General features: G+C 37.6%; 1 protein-coding gene across 2 annotated transcripts in view; it reads left to right on the forward strand.

Annotated features, from left to right (window-relative positions):
• The window catches only part of LRRC57 (leucine rich repeat containing 57), an 83567-nt gene that overhangs the window by 3174 nt on the left and 59729 nt on the right, over positions 1 to 20664 (forward strand). The window contains exons 2-3 of one of the 2 annotated variants that reach the window (XM_053697808.1): positions 551 to 615; positions 11720 to 11893. In XM_053697808.1, the coding sequence (XP_053553783.1) occupies positions 11810 to 11893 (84 nt within the window). In that variant the 5' untranslated portion in view covers positions 551 to 615; positions 11720 to 11809. The remainder of the gene's footprint in view (positions 1 to 550; positions 616 to 11719; positions 11894 to 20664) is intronic. The other variant, XM_053697809.1, reaches the window with a different exon arrangement.

Here is a 20664-nt window from a genome sequence, read left to right on the forward strand (position 1 = left end):
AAAAAACCTTTTTATTTGACAGTGCCACACTTGTATTCCTTTGCATCTGTAAAACTTATTTGTAAAGTTGCTTCCATTTCTCAAAGGGACAACTTTCCAATGTACTTCTATTATCAATTTTGTTTCCTTCTCTTGGTATCCTTTGTTAAAGGAGAAAAAAATCCAGTACTGGGAGCTAGCTGAACAAATTGGACGAGCCAATGAAAAGAGGTATATTTGTGCAGCCACTAATCAGCAGCTAGCTAGCTTTTAATAGTGCATTGTTGTTCCTGAGCCTATCTATGTATGCCTTTCAACAAAGGATGCCAGGAGAACAACGCCAATTAGGTAATATAAGTAAATTGGAAAGTTTAATACTACATGCTCTATCTAAATCGTCAGAGTTTAATTTTGACTTTACTGTCGCTTTAAACTGATTCTTACAATTAAAAAGAACATAATCATAGTGTAAACATGTTTTAAAACATTTACCTTGTTGGAGATTGTTTTCATTGCAGTGCTAATTTGCTGATATGTTTGTTTAATGTACATTTAAACCTTTTATTAACAGGTTTTTGGCTATCAATTATTGAGAGTGCATCACATTTTGTCTTGGCAACAGTAGTGTTAACTCAGGTAAGACCGTTAAAAAGCTTCTTAATGCTGCTAATCTGCTCTTATAGCCTTGAAATTGAATGACGATGAAATATGTATGAATAAGCAGGGTTTGAAATATTATTTCTCTTTTTTGAATTAGTATTATTGTGTTTTTTATTTTGATTTATTTTCTTTCCCAGTTAGTGCTTCCAAGTTAAAGGGATATGAAGAACAATTTTCTTCTTTCATGATTCAGATAGAGCATGCAATTGTAAGCAACTTTCTAATTTACTGCTATTATCAAATTTTCTTCGTTCTCTAGGTAACTTTATTTGAAAAAGCAGGAATGTAAGTTTAGGAGCCGGCCCATTTTTGGTTCAGAACCTGGGTAGTGCCTGCTGATTGGTGGCTAAATGTAGTGGCTAAGTGTCTTCCTCTTCCCTACCTTCTCCATTTCTTTTTTTTTTTTTTCAGCTTAAATTCCAAATTTTCCCTCTATTAATAGCATTAAAGGACCAGTGTACCCATCAATAACAAGTTAATGTTCCTAAAGTAAATACAATGACTAAAACAATTAGACATCTAAAGTTAAACTTGTAACAATACATTTAGTCATTCTTTTAGCTTTTTATTCCTACTCCTGTGATTAATCTCCACGGTCAGACTCGGCTCCAGAACAAATTAAATAGGGGGGCATTTTTTTTTCACGAGGGGGCACGCATTGTTTTACAAAGCATGTATGAGAGTCAAAATAAGATAAGAATGAGGGGACATCCCTTACAAGAGAAATAAAATAATGCTACACTGACAGTGCAATTATCACTCGGAGTGATATCATCATTTCTACTCAAATACACTTGCAACAGAAGCATCTGACAGAAGCACTTTTAATCCACACTGCACTGAGACTATAGTGGAAATATCAAGCAAATGCATATAGAGAGTAAACTACTGGTTAAAGGGACACTGAACCCTATTTTTTTCTTTTGTGATTCTGATAGAGCATGAAATTTTAAGCAACTTTCTAATTTACTCCTATTATCAAATTGTCTTTATTCTCTTGGTATCTTTATTTGAAATGCAAGAATGTAAGTTTAGATGCCGGCCCATTTTTGGTGAACAACCTGGGTTGCCCTTACTGGATAAATTCATGGACCAATAAAAAAGTGCTGTCCAGAGTAATAAAACAAGAAAAAAAGCTTAGATGTCTTCTTTTTCAAATAAAGATAGCAAGAGAATGAAGAAAAAATGATAATAGGAGTAAATTAGAAAGTTGTTTAAAATTGCATGTTCTATCTGAATCACAAAAGAAAAAAAATGGGTTCATTGTCCCTTTAATGTTATCAGCTGGTAATGTTAGTAAACAAAATAAAATATGTGTGACGTGAAGATATATTAGCATCAGGAAAACAACACACTTTGCCTGTACAAGTTAGTGACCCGCTATGCCAGTCACAGGCGCAGAGCGAATGCTGCCCGCCTGCCCGGTGGGTATATAATGCGGGCACAGAGCAGGGTCAAAGCTCGGTTAACACTGTATAATATAGTAAATAGAAAAGCTTGGGACTTACTGTGATACAGCAACCGATGTGCGCCTCTGAGGGTCGCCATGTTTATGTAAAGTGGAAGCATTCCCTTAGTGTGCTGCTGCTGTTGGATGAGAAGGGCTCCTTCCCTACTGCTTGTTTTGCTGGCCCAGTGCAGGCATTGGACTGTAACATGAGCACAACATGCTTATGGGCTGGACAAGAGGTTGGCATTGTATAAGGAACCACCCACTGTATGTGACTGGTATAGATAGAGACGCTATGCTGGGAACATCTACTGCGTGTGACTGCTATATACACACTTTAATGGGAACACCCACACCATGATTGATATGTACACAATTTGCTGAGAGGTTGCTGGTATCATTTGTGAACTGTTCCCATTGAGTGACTGGTTTACACATTCTTTGAGAATATTTACAGTTCGGGGCTGGTGTTATAGCTACCCTAGGTGAAGGCGCATTGCGTATAAGAAATTTATACAGTCTCCCTGTAAGAGTCTGGTTTGCACACATTATGCAGGGAACAGTTTCTGTGTGTTGCTTGTAAAAGGTCAGCATCATTCCACTGAGAAAGTTATCACACACAATATGCTGTGTGAATACCCACTTGGTGACTGGTATCACTAGGGCTACCACCTTTCCAGAATTATGACACACCTATTTATATAATAACAAAAATATTTTTTTGAGGGGGCACAGCATTCCATTTGGGCGAGCATTGCCCGTCAATCCCCCCCTTGGAGCCGACCCTGTCCACGGTGCTGGCACTCCCCCAGAAAAAGGCTGTGCTGTGCTTGAGTCTAGCACGCAGACCCTCCAATCATAGGCTATATGTAAATGCACATGAAATGAATGTATAATGAACATTAAAACTGCAGAAATCCTCTCTGTATTTCCTGCTAAACAGTGAAAATAAATCGCCTTGAAAAATTCAGATAGAGCATGCAATTTTGAGCAACTTTCTAATTTACTCCTATTATCAAATTTTCTTCATTCTCTTTGTATGTTTATTTAAAAAGCAAGAATGTAAGTTTAGATGCCTGCCCATTTTTGGGGAACAACCTGGGTTGTCCTTGCTGATTGGACAGCACCAATAAACAAGTGCTGTCCATGGTCTGAACCAAAAATTTGCTGGCTCCTTAGCTTAGATGCCTTCTTTTTCAAATAAAGATAGCAAGTGAACGAAGAAAAATTGATAATAGGAGTAAATTAGAAAGTTGCTTAAAATTGCATGCTCTATCTGAATAATGAAATATAAAATTTGGGTTTCGTGTCCCTTTAACTGGTGGACATTCCCAAAAATAATGCAAAATATCCACCACAGGGAAATCGCATTTGGCCAACAGTTATATTCTGCAATCACAACCTCTTATATATGTTTTTATTTCTGTGATAACCTTGTTTCTTAGCTTCTGCAAACTGCCCCCTTATCTCTTTTCTTTTGACAGACTTTCATTTTAGCCAATCAGTGCTTAATTCATAAATAACTCAGTGGGAGTGAGCACAATGTTATATGTAAGGCACAAATGAACTAGCGCTGTCTAGCTGTGATAAACTGTCAAAATTAACTGAGTTAAGAGGCGGCCTTCAAGAGCTTAGAAATTAGCATGTGAGCCTACCTAGGTTTAGCTTTCAACAAAGAATACCAAGAGAACAAAGCAAATTTGATGATAAAAGTAAATTGGAAAGTTGTTTAATTGCATTCACTATTTGAATCATGAAAGTTTCATTTTGACTAGACTGTCCCTTTAAAGTGAAAGTCAATCCTAGCGTTTGTGAAATGCTAGGATTGACCATTTAAACAAATAAAGGTGACTTTCATTCATGATGTATAAAATACTTCATGCTGAAAGCTCCTTTACTTCTTTCAAGCGTTCGCCGCTCTGAGCTGCTAAGGCAGCCCATGGCAGAACGCTGTTTTGCTAGAGAGGTGATGTTTTCACCTGTTAGCCAATAGCTGTGCGGGAAATCCGGCTTGGCACCCTTGGGAGCCGGATTTCCCGCACGCTATTTGCTAAGATGTGGAAACATCACCTCTTGGCAAAACCAGCATTCTGCCGTGGACGGACGCTTGAAACAAATAATAGAGCTTTCTGCATGTATTTTATACCTCATGAATAAATGTCCCCTTTATTTGTTACAATGGTCAATCCTAGTGGGCACTGTTTAACAGATATGCTGGATCACTTCTAGTGATTCAGCATTTCCATGACATCTCCCTTTAAAGGGACACTGAACCCAATTTTTTTTCTTTCGTGATTCAGATAGAGCATTCAATTTCTTTCATGTAATTAGCAAGAGTCCATGAGCTAGTGACGTATGGGATATACATTCCTACCAGGAGGGGCAAAGTTTCCCAAACCTAAAAATGCCTATAAATACACCCCTCACCACACCCACAAATCAGTTTTACAAACTTTGCCTCCCATGGAGGTGGTGAAGTAAGTTTGTGCTAGATTCTATGTTGATATGTGCTTCGCAGCAGGCTGGAGCCCGGTTTTCCTCTCAGAGTGCAGTGAATGTCAGAGGGATGTGAAGAGAGTATTGCCTATTTGAATTCAATGGTCTCCTTCTACGGGATCTATTTCATAGGTTCTCTGTTATCGGTCGTAGAGATTCATCTCTTACCTCCCTTTTCAGATCGACGATATACTCTTATATATACCATTACCTCTACTGATTCTCTTTTCAGTACTGGTTTGGCTTTCTACTACATGTACATGAGTGTCCTGGGGTAAGTAAGTCTTATTTTCTGTGACACTCTAAGCTATGGTAGGGCACTTTTATATAAAGTTCTAAATATATGTGTTTAAACATTTATTTGCCTTGATTCAGGATGTTCAATATTCCTTATTTCAGACAGTCAGTTTCATTATTTGGGATAATGCATTTGAATAAATAAATTTTTCTACCTTAAAATTTGACTTTTTTTTCCTGTGGGCTGTTAGGCTCGCGGGGGCTGAAAATGCTTCTTTTTATTGCGTCATTCTTGGCGCGGACTTTTTTGGCGCAAAAAAAATTTCTTAGTCATTTCCGGCGTCATACTTGTCACCGGAAGTTGTTTGTATTTGCGTAATTTTTTTGACGTTTTTGCACCAAAGATGTCGGCGTCACCGGATGTGGCGTCATTTTTGGCGCCAAAGCATTTAGGCGCCAAATAATGTGGGCGTCTTTTTTGGCACTAAAAAATATGGGCATCATTATTGTCTACACATTATTTAAGTCTCATTGTTTATTTGCTTCTGGTTGCTAGAAGCTTGTTCATTGGCATTTTTTCCCATTCCTGAAACTGTCATTTAAGGATTTTGATAAATTTTGCTTTATATGTTGTTTTTTCTATTACATATTGCAAGATGTCTCAGATTGACCCTGGATCAGAAGCTACTTCTGGAAATTCGCTGCCTGATGCTGGATCTACCAAAGCTAAGTGCATTTGTTGTAAACTTGTGGTAACTGTCCCTCCGGCTGTTGTTTGTGATGAATGTCATGATAAACTTGCTAATGCAAATAATATTTCCTTTAGTAATGTTCCTTTACCTGTTGCTGTTCCATCAACATATAATACTCAGGGTGTTCCTGTTAACATAAGAGATTTTGTTTCTAAATCCATTAGGAATGCTATGTCTGCTATTCCTCCTTCCAGTAAACGTAAAAAGACTTTTAAAACTTCTCATTTATCGGATGAATTTTTAAATGAACATCATCATTCTGATTCTGTTTCTGATGATGATTTCTCTGGTTCAGAGGATTCTGTTTCAGAAATTGACACTGATAAATCTTCATATTTATTTAAAATGGAATTTATTCGTTCTTTACTTAAAGAAGTCTTAATTGCATTAGAAATAGAGGAATCTGGTCCTCTTGATACTAAATTTAAACGTTTAAATACGGTTTTTAAACCTCCTGTAGTTATTCCTGAAGTTTTTCCCGTCCCTGATGCTATTTCTGAAGTAATTTCCAGGGAATGGAATAATCTGGGTAATTCTTTTACTCCTTCTAAAAGGTTTAAAAAATTGTATCCTGTGCCATCTGACAGATTAGAGTTTTGGGACAAAATCCCTAAAGTTGATGGGGCTATCTCTACTCTTGCTAAACGTACTACTATTCCTACGGCAGATAGTACTTCTTTTAAGGATCCTTTAGATATGAAATTTGAATCCTTTCTAAGAAAATCTTATTTATGTTCAGGTAATCTTCTTAGGCCTGCTATATCTTTGGCGGATGTTGCTGCAGCTTCAACTTTCTGGTTGGAGGCTTTAGCACAACAAGTAACAGATCATAATTCTCATAGCATTGTTAATCTTCTTCAACATGCTAATAACTTTATTTGTGATGCCATCTTTGATATCATTAGGGTTGATGTCAGGTATATGTCTTTAGCTATTTTAGCTAGAAGAGCTTTATGGCTTAAAACTTGGAATGCTGATATGTCTTCTAAGTCAACTTTGCTATCCCTTTCTTTCCAAGGTAATAAATTGTTTGGTTCACAGTTGGATTCTATTATTTCAACTGTTACTGGGGGGAAAGGAACTTTTTTACCACAGGATAAAAAATCTAAAGGTAAATATAGGGCTGCTAATTGTTTTCGTTCCTTTCGTCAGAATAAGGAACAAAAGCCTGATCCTTCCTCTACAGGAACGGTTTCTTTTTGGAAACCATCTCCAGTTTGGAATAAATCCAAGCCTTTTAGAAAGCCAAAGCCAGCTCCCAAGTCCACATGAAGGTGCGGCCCTCATTCCAGCCCAGCTGGTAGGGGGCAGATTACGTTTTTTCAAAGAAATTTGGATCAATTCGATTCACAGTCTTTGGATTCAGAACATTGTTTCACAAGGGTACAGAATAGGTTTTAAGATAAGGCCTCCTGCAAGAAGATTTTTTCTTTCTCGCGTTCCAATGAATCCAGTGAAGGCTCAAGCATTTCTGAAATGTGTTTCAGATCTAGAGTTGGCTGGAGTAATTGTGCCAGTTCCAGTTCTGGAACAGGGTCTGGGGTTTTACTCAAATCTATTCATTGTACCAAAGAAGGAGAATTCCTTCAGACCAGTTCTGGATTTAAAAATATTGAATCGTTATGTAAGAATACCAACATTCAAAATGGTAACTATAAGGACTATTCTGCCTTTTGTTCAGCAAGGGCATTATATGTCCACAATAGATTTACAAGATGCATATCTGCACATTCCGATTCATCCAGATCATTTTCAGTTTCTGAGATTCTCTTTTCTAGACGAGCATTACCAGTTTGTGGCTCTGCCGTTTGGCCTAGCAACAGCTCCAAGGATTTTTATAAAGGTTCTCGGTGCCCTTCTATCTGTAATCAGAGAAAAGGGTATTGTGGTATTTCCTTATTTGGACGATATCTTGGTACTTGCTCAGTCTTCACATTTAGCAGAATCTCATACGAATCGACTTGTATTGTTTCTTCAAGAACATGGTTGGAGGATCAATTTACCAAAGAGTTCATTAATTCCTCAGACAAGGGTAACCTTTTTAGGTTTCCAGATAGATTCAGTGTCCATGACTCTGTCTTTGACGGACAAGAGACGTCTGAAATTGGTTTCAGCTTGTCGAAACCTTCAGTCTCAATCATTCCCTTCGGTAGCCTTATGCATGGAAATTCTAGGTCTTATGACTGCTGCATCGGACGCGATCCCCTTTGCTCGTTTTCACATGCGACCTCTTCAGCTCTGTATGCTGAACCAGTGGTGCAGGGATTATACAAAGATATCACAATTAATATCTTTAAAACCGATGGTACTACACTCTCTGACGTGGTGGACAGATCACCATCGTTCAATTCAAGGGGCTTCTTTTGTTCTTCCAACCTGGACTGTGATCTCAACAGATGCGAGTCTGACAGGTTGGGGAGCTGTATGGGGGTCTCTGACAGCGCAGGGGGTTTGGGAATCTCAGGAGGCGAGATTACCAATCAACATTTTGGAACTCTGTGCGATTTTCAGAGCTCTTCAGTCCTGTCTAATTTCTGCGGTTCACATCCCAGGTATAGACAATTGGGAAGCGGATTATCTCAGTCGCCAGACTTTACATCCGGGCGAATGGTCTCTTCACCCAGAGGTATTTCTTCAGATTGTTCAAATGTGGGGACTTCCAGAAATAGATCTGATGGCTTCTCATCTAAACAAGAAGCTCCCCAGGTATCTGTCCAGATCCAGGGAGCCTCAGGCAGAAGCAGTGGATGCATTGTCACTTCCTTGGAAGTATCATCCTGCCTATATCTTTCCGCCTCTAGTTCTTCTTCCAAGAGTGATTTCCAAGATTCTAAAGGAGCGTTCGTTTGTTCTGCTGGTGGCTCCAGCATGGCCTCACAGGTTTTGGTATGCGGATGGCTACTTGCCAACCGTGGACTCTTCCGTTAAGACCAGACCTTCAATCGCAAGGTCCTTTTTTCCATCAGGATCTCAAATCATTAAATTTGAAGGTATGGAGATTGAACGCTTGATTCTCAGTCATAGAGGATTCTCTGACTCCGTAATTAATACTATGTTACAGGCTCGTAAATCTGTGTCTATGAAGATATATTATCGAGTCTGGAAGACTTACATTTCTTGGTGTTCTTCTCATCATTTTTCTTGGCATTCTTTTAGAATTCCTAGAATTTTACAGTTTCTTCAGGATGGTTTGGATAAAGGTTTGTCTGCAAGTTCCTTGAAAGGACAAATTTCTGCTCTTTCTGTGCTGTTTCACAGAAAGATTGCTAATCTTCCTGATATTCATTGTTTTGTATAGGCTTTGGTTCGTATAAAACCTGTCATTAAGTAAATTTCTCCTCCTTGGAGTTTGAATTTGGTTTTGGGGGCTCTTCAAGCTCCTCCGTTTGAACCTATGCATTCGCTGGACATTAAATTACTTTCTTGGAAAGTTTTGTTTCTTTTGGCCATCTCTTCTGCTAGAAGAGTTTCTGAATTATCTGCTCTTTCTTGTGAGTCTCCTTTTCTGATTTTTCATCAGGATAAGGCGGTGTTACGAACTTCATTTAAATTTAAATTTTTACCTAAGGTTGTGAATTCTAACAACATTAGTAGAGAATTTGTGGTTCCTTCATTGTGTCCTAATCCTAAGAATTCTAAGGAAAGATCGTTGCATTCTTTGGATGTAGTTAGAGCTTTGAAATATTATGTTGAAGCTACTAAAGATTTCCAAAAGACTTCTAGTCTATTTGTTATCTTTTCCGGTTCTAGGAAAGGCCAGAAGGCTTCTGCCATTTCTTTGGCATCTTGGTTCAAGTCTTTGATTCATCATGCTTATGTTGAGTCGGGCAAAACTCCGCCTCAAAGGATTACAGCTCATTCTACTAGGTCAGTTTCTACCTCCTGGGCGTTTAGGAATGAAGCTTCGGTTGATCAGATTTGCAAAGCAGCAACTTGGTCTTCTTTGTATACTTTTACTAAATTCTACCATTTTGATGTGTTTTCTTCTTCTGAAGCAGTTTTTGGTAGAAAAGTACTTCAGGCAGCTGTTTCTGTTTGATTCTTCTGCTTAAAATTTCAGTTTTTTCATTATAAAGATTAAAACTTTTGATTTGGGTTGTGGATTATTTTTTCAGCGGAATTGGCTGTCTTTATTTTATCCCTCCCTCTCTAGTGACTCTTGCGTGGAAGTTCCACATCTTGGGTATTCATTATCCCATACGTCACTAGCTCATGGACTCTTGCTAATTACATGAAAGAAAACATAATTTATGTAAGAACTTACCTGATAAATTCATTTCTTTCATATTAGCAAGAGTCCATGAGGCCCACCCTTTTTTTGTGGTGGTTATGATTTTTTTGTATAAAGCACAATTATTCCAATTCCTTATTTTTTATGCTTTCGCACTTTTTTCTTATCACCCCACTTCTTGGCTATTCGTTAAACTGATTTGTGGGTGTGGTGAGGGGTGTATTTATAGGCATTTTTAGGTTTGGGAAACTTTGCCCCTCCTGTTAGGAATGTATATCCCATACGTCACTAGCTCATGGACTCTTGCTAATATGAAAGAAATGAATTTATCAGGTAAGTTCTTACATAAATTATGTTTTTAAGCAACTTTCTAATTTACTCCTATTATAATTTTTTTTTCTTTGTTCTCTTGCTATCTTTATTTAAAAAACAAGAATGTGATGCATAGGAGCCGGCCCATTTTTGGTTGAGAACGTGGGTCATGCTTGTTTATTGGTGGGTAAATGTAAGCCTCCAATAAGCAAGCACTATCCATGGTGCTAAACCTAAAATGGGCTGTCTGCTAAGATTTACATTCCTGCTTTTAAAATAAAGATAGCAAGAGAAGGAAGAAGAATTGATAATAGGAGTAAATTAGAAAGTTGATTATAAATGTCATGCTCTATTTGAATCATAAAAGAAAGAATTTGGGTTCAGTGTCCCTTTAAGCTCATGTGCTTGGCGTACACATTAAAGGGACATTAAACACTAAATACATGCTAGATAGAATGATGCATTCAAAGAAAAGATTAGTCCATGACTAACATGAAGATGAATTTTTTAAAGTTTCATTAGTTGTTTAAAAAGTGACAAAATAAGTGTAAAGTTTTAGTGTCTATAAAACACTGGGAGCTGCCATGTTGTAACTTGTGTTACCTTCTCTGCTTTGGCCAATTAGGGACAGTTATAAATAGGTCACTAGAGTGTGCAGCCAATGGTTGTGCTGGATTTAACAGTGTGCTGCACTTCCATTTCTAACAGGAACTGAAAAGCTCACAATTTCAGAATGGAATTACAGGCAAAGAGGACAAAATACATAATGAAAGTATATTGCAGAGTTGTTTTATATATACAATTTATCATTTTATATTACCATCTCAAAGTGTTTAATGTCCCTTTATGAAATCTCCTGGGCAGATTGATACATCTTGTTTGCAAACACACTCATTCAGAGCTGTCAAATTGCATTATTAGATATTGGTCACAAATTATTTGTAGTCTCTGCTCCAGATAACAATGTGGCTTAAATTTCTTATTCAATGTAAGAAGATCTTAGATAACACAATTTTATCTGCTAGCAATAGAAGTTATCAAGAAATATACTTTTCTGAAGTCAATTCCTTAGCCCTTTTGTCTACAAATACAATATCAACTATCTGTTAGTGTTAAAAGTAATCATGCGATACTGGTTTCACTGGTGATTGTAATGTTTGAGGGACCCATAGCTTCTAATATTTTACTGTAGTGTTAAATTATTGATTATTCTGCACATACCTATATAGTAACACCTTTGTCTTTTTCTTTTGTATTCTTTCTGACGCTTAAATTTGGAATACATGGGTCAACCCCATGCTAATAATGTATCGAAAATGTATTGGCTGTATCATTATGATCTTTATCTTGAAATGGAAAAAGTACTGTAGTGGCATCTGGGTTACAGACACACAAAGAATGCATTTACAGTATATTAGATTATTACAATCTGCAGCCATAGCTTATCGATACTGGACTGTAAGTGATGCATTAATTTAGCGTCACCACCATATCCAAGATTTACCCAAATTAAACTATGGCTGCAAAATAAGGGAAATATTTGTCAGCTTAACATGAGATTGGTTCTACATGTTGGTAATTTTAATGTTTCTTCAAATACAGAACAGGAAGATTGTACTAACGTGAGCAGCATTTTGAAAAAAAAGACTGACGGCACGTTATCTGCAGTAAGTGGGTTTTTCCCTTATTAACATGGGGAACAGTGCCTTGAAAGCCCATCTAGAGACAGCACAGAAAACAGGAGTGTTCCAGCTGACCGGGAAGGCATTAACTGAGGTGAGATGAAAATGTTGTCTCGGTTTTTAATTGCAGAGTCTGAGTAAACTATAACTTTTTAAATAGGGACATCATAACTTCTTGTGTATGTGAAGTATGAAATACAACATGTGCAAATAGATTAAATAATTATTTTCATTGTATTTAGATGACGTTTTTATCTGTACTGGAATTGGCAGCGTTTTTATGGTCCATAGGATGGAATGACTTCAACATTCTTTTTAGTAAATTGTTCATCTCTTAACTAGCACAAAAAACATAACTAACAACACTAATGTTGCTAAAGTCTAACATGAATGCACTCATTTTTTCTTTGCATAGATGTTTTGTGGATGATCTATTTATATAGCCCATAAAGTTTTTTTGTTTTTTTTTAATTGTATAGTTTTGCTTATTTTTAAATAACATTTATCTGATTTTCAGACTCCTAACCAAGCCCAAAAGTTTTATGAGAATACCGTCAGCTACCTACTCCAGCTTGCTCCTGTTTGTGTAAAGGGTCTTTTCATATGCAAAATAAGGGGGAGGGGTGTCTCATTTCCCACTTGCATTGGGCTTTCCAGCTACCTTTTCAATAGAGCTAAACTGAGAGCTTCTAAGTAAGTTTTTATTTGAAATAGTTTTTATTAAGTTTTATAATAACGTACTCAGGCATGTACAATTAACAAAACAGTGTAATCAACAAATTTCCATTTTAATCTATTCTCTGTAGACCTTAATATTACTTCAATGAAGGGATAAGTATGTGATAGATAATAAGTGATAGGTGATTGGCCCCGGCTCCTGAATGTAATCTTAATTTTATGTCGTATGTTCACTGTAAAGATTTGTTATTTCTCCTCTCTCTAGCTTCATGGTACATAATATATGGTTCCCATTGTATAACAAAATTTTCTTTAGTGTTTAGAGTTTCTGCTGCCATACTTGCCATTTCATAATGGTGTGCTATCTTTTTTCAATGGACCCAAAGCTAGGAGGCGCAGATTTCCAAAACTGTGCTACGTTAATTCTTACTACTGTACATATTGTCATAACTAATTTATGATGCCTTTTCGGTATTTGTGGTAATGGGAAGTGTAGTAATGCATGTTCAGGATGTAACATGATTTCTTTCTGAAAAATGGAACTAAGTAGATCAGATGTTCTCTCCCAAGTCTCCCTAATTTTGTCACACTGCCACCACATGTGCAAATATGTCCCTCTATCACCACATCCCTTGAAGCAAAGCCTCAGTGATGAGTCTTCAGAGCTTCCAAACCTAGTTGGGTGCAAGTACCATCTGAAAGCCACCTTGAGAAAATTTTCCTTAAGTAAAGCATTATGTGTGAATGACATTCCCTTGGCTAAGTTTGAGTACCATGTCTTCAGAGGCCACGTCTTATCTAGATCTTGTTCCCATTTCATAATGGTTGGTGATTTAGTCTCTCTAAAACTATTGTTAAACATAGGGTATCGTACCATGTGTCAGGTCTTTAGTTAAACATAAGGATTCAAATATAGTGGGTGTCTGTATCTTGAAAGTACCTGTCACCTCATGAACTCTAGATTTCAATTGTAGATAATGATACCATATATTTCTGTCATCAGGATCAATGGCTTTATATTGCTCGTATGATATAAAAAAAACTGTCGCCCACCAGCACATCAGCTATTCTATATAGCCCCTTGTTAGCCCATTTCTGTTGTGTAAGTGAGTCTATTGAGGTTTGTGGTAGTATCAGAGGTGTTAATTTTGAATTGACTTGGATCAATGGAAATTTGGCAGTCAGCTTATTCCATATAAAAATAGTGTGTGATATCGCTACAATTTTGTGTATTAGAGGCTGTCCATGTTTTTTTCGGACCATAATAGTCTTGAGATTTGTTCTGTATCAGCAGCTGCCGATCCAATATGTGTCCATAGGCTCAGCTATTGGAATAGAGATCGGTAAAGATCTAAATAAATATAGTAATTTTGGCAGAAGAGTCCTTTTAGTGGAGACAATTCTTCCATAAAAAGATATCTTGAGTCTTAACCACTTGGTGATTAAATTTCTGATATGTGTAAACATAGGGAGATAATTTACTTGATATAAAGAGTAGATATTGGCAGGAAGATATATTCCCAGGTACTTAAGTTTTTCTCCTACATTGGTGTATCCGGTCCACGGCTTCATCCTTACTTGTGGGATATTCTCAATCCCTACAGGAAGTGGCAAAGAGAGCACACAGCAAAGCTGTCCATATAGCTCCCCTCAGGCTCCGCCCCCCAGTCATTCTCTTTGCCGCTCTAACTAGTAGCATCTCCCCGGGGGTGGTAAAGAGTATGTGGTGTTAGTTGTAGTTTTTTATTTCTTCTATCAAGAGTTTGTTATTTTAAAATAGTGCCGGCTTGTACTATTTACTCTGCAGCAGAAAGTGAAGAAGATTTCTGCTAAGAGGACTATGATTTTAGCACCAGTAACTAAAATCCATTGCTGTTCCCACGCAGGACTGTTGAAACCAGATAACATCAGTTGGGGGGAACAGTTTGCAGGCTTGCTTCAGGTATGATCAGTCAGTCAAGACCCAGTAATGCTAGAAGACTGTCAGAAATTCCCTCTGGGATAGGTAAGCCATTGTTATTAGATTCAGCAATAAAAGGATGGCTTATTTTAAGGGCTTATGCTGGTTGACACTATTGTGGGCTAATCGATTGCTTTTTAGCAAGTTTTCAACTTAAATAGGTGTTTTTTTATCAACTTAAAACACTTTTGGGGATTAATTTGCGCCTGGCACTTAGTTGGACACCTAATCTAGTCAGAAAGGCCCCTCCACTCTGGTATGCAGAGGAAGGAAGCCTCATTTTCGCGCCTCAATTGTGCACTTGTTTTGACTAGCCAGTTCATGCAGCTTCACGTGGGGAGTCCGGAGGCATCAGGAAGGGCTCCAGGGAGGCTTATATTCTTAACAAAATAACCCTAAGGAAGGTAAAAGCCACATGGCAAGCTGTGGCAGAGTACTGTAGTGTGTTAACCGGTTAACTGCTGTTATTAGCTCCGGTTTGGGCATTAAGGGGTTAATTGGTCTGAAAATTTGTGTGCAACCTTTTCAAAGCATTATGAGATGAGAGAGGTATCCAAGATCATCAAATGGGCAGAGGATCGCTCCTGCCATCTATCAGAAATTCACATCCCAGGAGGGGACAACTGGGAAGCGGATTATCTGAGTCGTCAGACTTTCCATTCGGGGGAGTGGGAACTTCACCCGGAGGTTTTTGCCCAGTTAACTCAACTATGGGGCATTCCGGATCTGGATCTGATGGCGTCACGTCAGAACTCAAAAGTTCCATGTTACGGGTCCAGGTCCAGGGATCCCAAGGCGACACTGGTAGATGCCTTAGCAGCGCCTTGGTCGTTCAATCTAGCTTATGTCTTTCCACCGTTCCGTTTGAACCTCTACATTCCATAGATATTAAGTTACTATCTTGGAAAGTTTTGTTTTTGGTTTCTATCTCTTCCGCTAGAAGAGTTTCTGAATTGTCTGCTTTGCAGTGTAATTCACCCTATCTGGTGTTTCATACAGATAAGGTTGTTTTACGTACCAAACCTGGTTTTCTTCCAAAAGTGGTTTCCAATAAGAATATTAACCAGGAAATAGTTGTTCCTTCTCTGTGTCCTAACCCAGCTTCTAACAAGGAACGTCTGTTACACAATCTCGATGTGGTTCGTGCTTTGAAGTTTTACCTAAAAGCAACTAAAGATTTCAGACAAACTTTGTCCTTGTTTGTCGTCTATTCTGGTAAGAGGAGAGGTCAAAAGGCGACTGCGACCTCTCTGTCTTTCTGGCTGAAAAGCATCATCCGGTTGGCTTATGAGACTGCTGGAAGGCAGCCTCCTGAACGAATTACAGCTCACTCTACTAGAGCTGTGGCTTCCACTTGGGCTTTCAAGAATGAGGCTTCTGTTGAACAGATCTGTAAGGCAGCGACTTGGTTTTCACTGCATACATTTGCCAAATTTTACAAATTCGATACTTTTGCTTCTTCGGAGGCTATTTTTGGGAGAAAGGTTTTGCAAGCAGTGGTGCCTTCCGTTTAGGTTACCTGACTTGTTCCCTCCCTTCATCCGTGTCCTAAAGCTTTGATATTGGTTCCCACAAGTAAGGATGAAGCCGTGGACCGGATACACCAATGTAGGAGAAAACAGAATTTATGTTTACCTGATAAATTTCTTTCTCCTACGGTGTATCCGGTCCACGGCCCACCCTGGCATTTTAGTCAGGTTTAAATTTATTTTTATAAACTACAGTTACCACTGCACCCTATGGTTCTCCTTTTTCTCCTAACCGTCGGTCGAATGACTGGGGGGGCGGAGCCTGAGGGGAGCTATATGGACAGCTTTGCTGTGTGCTCTCTTTGCCACTTCCTGTAGGGATTGAGAATATCCCACAAGTAAGGATGAAGCCGTGGACCGGATACACCGTAGGAGAAAGAAATTTATCAGGTAAACATAAATTCTGTTTTTTTGTGCCCATTTGAAAGTAAAGTTAAGTTCTAATAGTTTTTTTGTGTGTTGGGGTAAATTAATGCCGAGTGCTTCACATTTATCCTCGTTTATTTTGTAACCGGACAGAATTCAATAATTAAGTGTTGAATATAGTGGTGGGAGGGAGAGTAGTGGTTTAGTTAATGATAATATTATATCATCTGCAAATAGCGAAACTTTATCGTTAGCTCCTACTCTGAGACCAGATATGTCAGGATCACTTCTGATATGGATAGCTAGCGGTTCGATACATAAAGCGAACAGCAATGGAGACAGAGGGCAGCCCTGTCTCGTCCCATTACTGATCTGAATTGGCTTAGACTGATAACCTGAAAGCTTGACGAAAGCTGAGGGGTGCGAGTAAAGGGTGGTAAGAGCATCATGAAAAGCTTGGGTGATACCCGTCCTCTCCAGGACCGCAAACATGTAATCCCAGTTGATTCTGTCAAACTCCTTCTCTGCGTCCAAAGAAAGGAACAGAGTAGGCGTTTTTTCCACCGTAGCCACATTAATCAAATCTATAATCTTACAAATGTTATCCGGGGCCTCTCTGTTTTATATGAATCCCACTTGGTCTGGGTGGATTAATGATGTGAGAATGGGATTGAGTCTTAAAATTTTTGTGAATAATTTTACGTCTTGATTTATCAATGAGATGGGTCTATAATTCTGACAGTGCTGTTTATTTTTTCCCGGCTTGGGTATGACTGCTATTCTGGCCATGAGCATTTCTTTAGGTATTTCTTTACCCTGCATTATTGTACTAAATACCAATAAAAGTTGGGGTACTAGAACATCTTGCAAAGATTTATTAAAAAATACCTGAGTATCCATCTGGACCTGGTGCTTTAGAACTTTTCATAGTTTTTATATCTAATTTAATCTCATCCTGAGATATAGGAACATTCAATTTAATTGCGCTCTTCGACTGAAATTTTGGGAAGTGTGTTGGAACCTAAAAATTTATCTAAGTCCTCAAGACTATTTTTATCTTTTTTATGTAAAGGAAGGTTGCAGAGATCGCAATAAAAATCAGCGAATATATTGGCAATACTAAGGGGGTCGTTGGTACTTTTATTATCAGGTAATTGAAGTTGTGGAACTCTAAGTAAGTTTTTAAACGATTTTATACTGGATTTTTATATCAGTATCTGTGCATCTTATTTTTTATAGTAGTGCCTATTACATGCAGTTATATGAAAATGAGTGTATACTGTCCCTTTAAAGAGTCCTTATAGTGCAAAAATGACATGCTCTATTTTGTGTGTGTAATTTTAGCATTACTGACCCTGCAAGCCTATGTCTTTAACCTCCACAAAGTACTATACCTAAACTGCAGAGAGCTACTGGTTCTGAGTGCACACAGTCGCTGACCCAATAAGCAGCAGTAGTTGCATGACCCAGCTGTGTGATTGCCAGTACTGATTGTGTCACCAGCTGTGTTTGCTCAGGGACCATCAGTTGTCTGCAGTTACCGAGTTGTACTTTAACTATGTGTTTAACCTCTTACTCTCAATGGGACAAGCAGTAGGGTGGCTGATTGTACTGAACATTGACATAAATCCTAAAAAATGCCTTAGCTTAATGGCTGGCCAGATGGACGGTTATTTAAGCAATCAATGCAGTATAGGTAAAATTACCGAATGAAGCACATGATGATCAATTAAGAAGGCTCAAAGATAGGCAGTAAGTGAGATTATGAAAACGGATATAACCATTAATGACACTTTAAGTGATGTGGTAGTGATAAAGAAGATTCTTCTAAATAAGTAAAGGATTTTTTAAATTTGCCTAAATACTGATGTTATATATATTTGAGGATATAGGCGGCCCCCCCTTCTGGAGCGTGTAGAAAAAAATAAAAATAACACTGTAATATTTACAATACCTTGTCTGCTTGTTATGTCCTGCCGCTGGGGCAATTATTATCCAGGTGTCACAATAGTACTGAAAAGGGAACACACACGAGAATGCAGTATAACAATAACAGTGTTTATTATGAACTTATTACAATAACAACATAAATCAGTAATCTGTTTATAAAGCAAGGCAGAGATTAAACTATAAACACATTACTTATCTTCGGATTTCACAGGTGCTAATGTCTGAGACTTCTCTCTAAGATTTTGCCCAATTTTTTTTTCTAACCCCCACCCCCTTTCAGCAATTCTAATAATTAAAGTGCAGTTTAGCAGGCGAGTCTATAGTTATGTCAATCATATTTCATTAAGGGAGTGTAGCAAAAAATAAGTGTTCTCATAACAATCGAATAATCTCACACTTATGCAGTAGCACTATCTCCTTTGGAATGTGACACCCCCTCTTTCTAGATAATAACACTGCTTGAGAACAAAACAGCAGAGTGAAATACCAGTGTAAGGGATATGAAACCCAAATATTTTCTTTCATAATTTAGAATTTTAAACAACTGTCTAATATACTTTTTATTACATTTTCTTTGTCTCTTGGTATCTTTTGTTGAAAAGCAAGGACGTATGCTTAGGAGCCGGCCCATTACTCAAGCACTATATGGCTACAGTTTTGCAAGAATGTTATCCATTTGCAACAGCACTAGATGGCAGCACTTTTTCCTGCTGTGTGGTGCTCCAGATGCCTACGTAACTCTTCAACACAGAATATCATGGGAACTAAATATTGACACATGAGAAGAAAAGTTTCCAGCGCCTAGAGGAAAATATACCTGCTACACTATAAAGAAGACCCCCTAATAGGTCTTAATTGAAAGATACAATATTGGATATATAGGAGCGCCAATGGCTAAGGTATATCACAGGAATAAATGGGTGTAATATAAAAATTAAGTCCTGGTAATTAACAGGATGACCAACCTAGTTTATAATATAAGTTTGATCAAAAGCCTTAAAACTGATAAAAATGAAATTTCATTTATTAAAATCCAAATCCAAACAGAGCAACCAAGTTTAGTTGATAAACATAAAAATGAAAATAAATGAATGAATGAATAAAATCACACAAGTAGATGAATAAGAGTAAATGCACAGACCTATAAAAATGGGTCTAACCTATTCTATAATTTGAAGTTGATAAATTTCTTATGACAATATGGACATCAAATCTTCAAAGTGGTAATGTACTTAAGCTGTGAAAGAGATAATAGTGTGTTTCAATACTTCAAGAGAGGAATAAACCAATGGGTTAGGGTATGGACAGGTGCTAATGAATTCCTGGGAGTTGGTAATATGGAAATAATATTTTCCAATATGCCGATTTTTAAAAAGGGGTTATTTAAAAGGGTATAGCAAAACAAGTGTGTGTGTATATGTGAAAAAATCGAACTGATTGTCAACAAGTGATAAACTCATCCAGTGACTTACTATAATCTAATTAGGACAATACCGGTATGTCCCTCTACACAAACAATCTAATGTAACACGTGCTATCCAAATATACAAATAAAATGAAATCACAATTGTGCACAAAAAATTAAGCTTGTGAAAAATACTGACCAAACAGAACTGCAGTGTGTGAAAACCAAATTACGGTGAAAATAAATATTAACCAGAACTCATATAAATAACTCCACGAACTTGATAGGTTATATAGTGACCGTGGAGATAAATATTAACCAAAACTCCACAATCTTAATAAATTGTTTAGTGACCGTGGACCATCTGGCTATCGTTTAGCCGATGATAATATCAGTGGGTTGAATGAATTAGCCAGACGTTAACTAAATGGTAATTGGTTTGAATCACAATAAGCAAACTAAACAATAAATCACAGTTCACACCCTCTCTAATTTTTCCATTAACAAGTCTAAATCGGAAATTTTAAATATAAATATGAAAAAAAATTACATACAAACAATTAAACAAATCAAATCGTTCTCATGGTGCTCTCACACACTTAAATACCTGGGCATTAAACTGGCGCCAACTTTTGAAGACATGTTCACAACAAACTACATCCCACTTAAACACGCAATTATTAGCAATCTCTATTCATGGAGATCTAAACAGATTTCCTGGTTGGGACGTATAGAAGTTATTAAAATGAACATTTTCACAAGAATACTCTACTACCTCCAAACACTACCTATTCCACTGCCCAAAAACTACATACCCTCCATACAAAAAGCTTTTAAAGACTATATTTGGAATAAAAGACCACCGAGAATAAACCAACATATAATGCAATCACCTAGGTCACAGGGAGGACTGGGAGTCCCGAATCTCGAATTGTATAGACAGGCTATATTCCTACAGAGAGTTGTGGAATGGAATA

The sequence above is a fragment of the Bombina bombina genome, chromosome 1, assembly GCF_027579735.1.
Source record: "Bombina bombina isolate aBomBom1 chromosome 1, aBomBom1.pri, whole genome shotgun sequence".
In the NCBI taxonomy this organism is placed as follows: domain Eukaryota; kingdom Metazoa; phylum Chordata; class Amphibia; order Anura; family Bombinatoridae; genus Bombina; species Bombina bombina.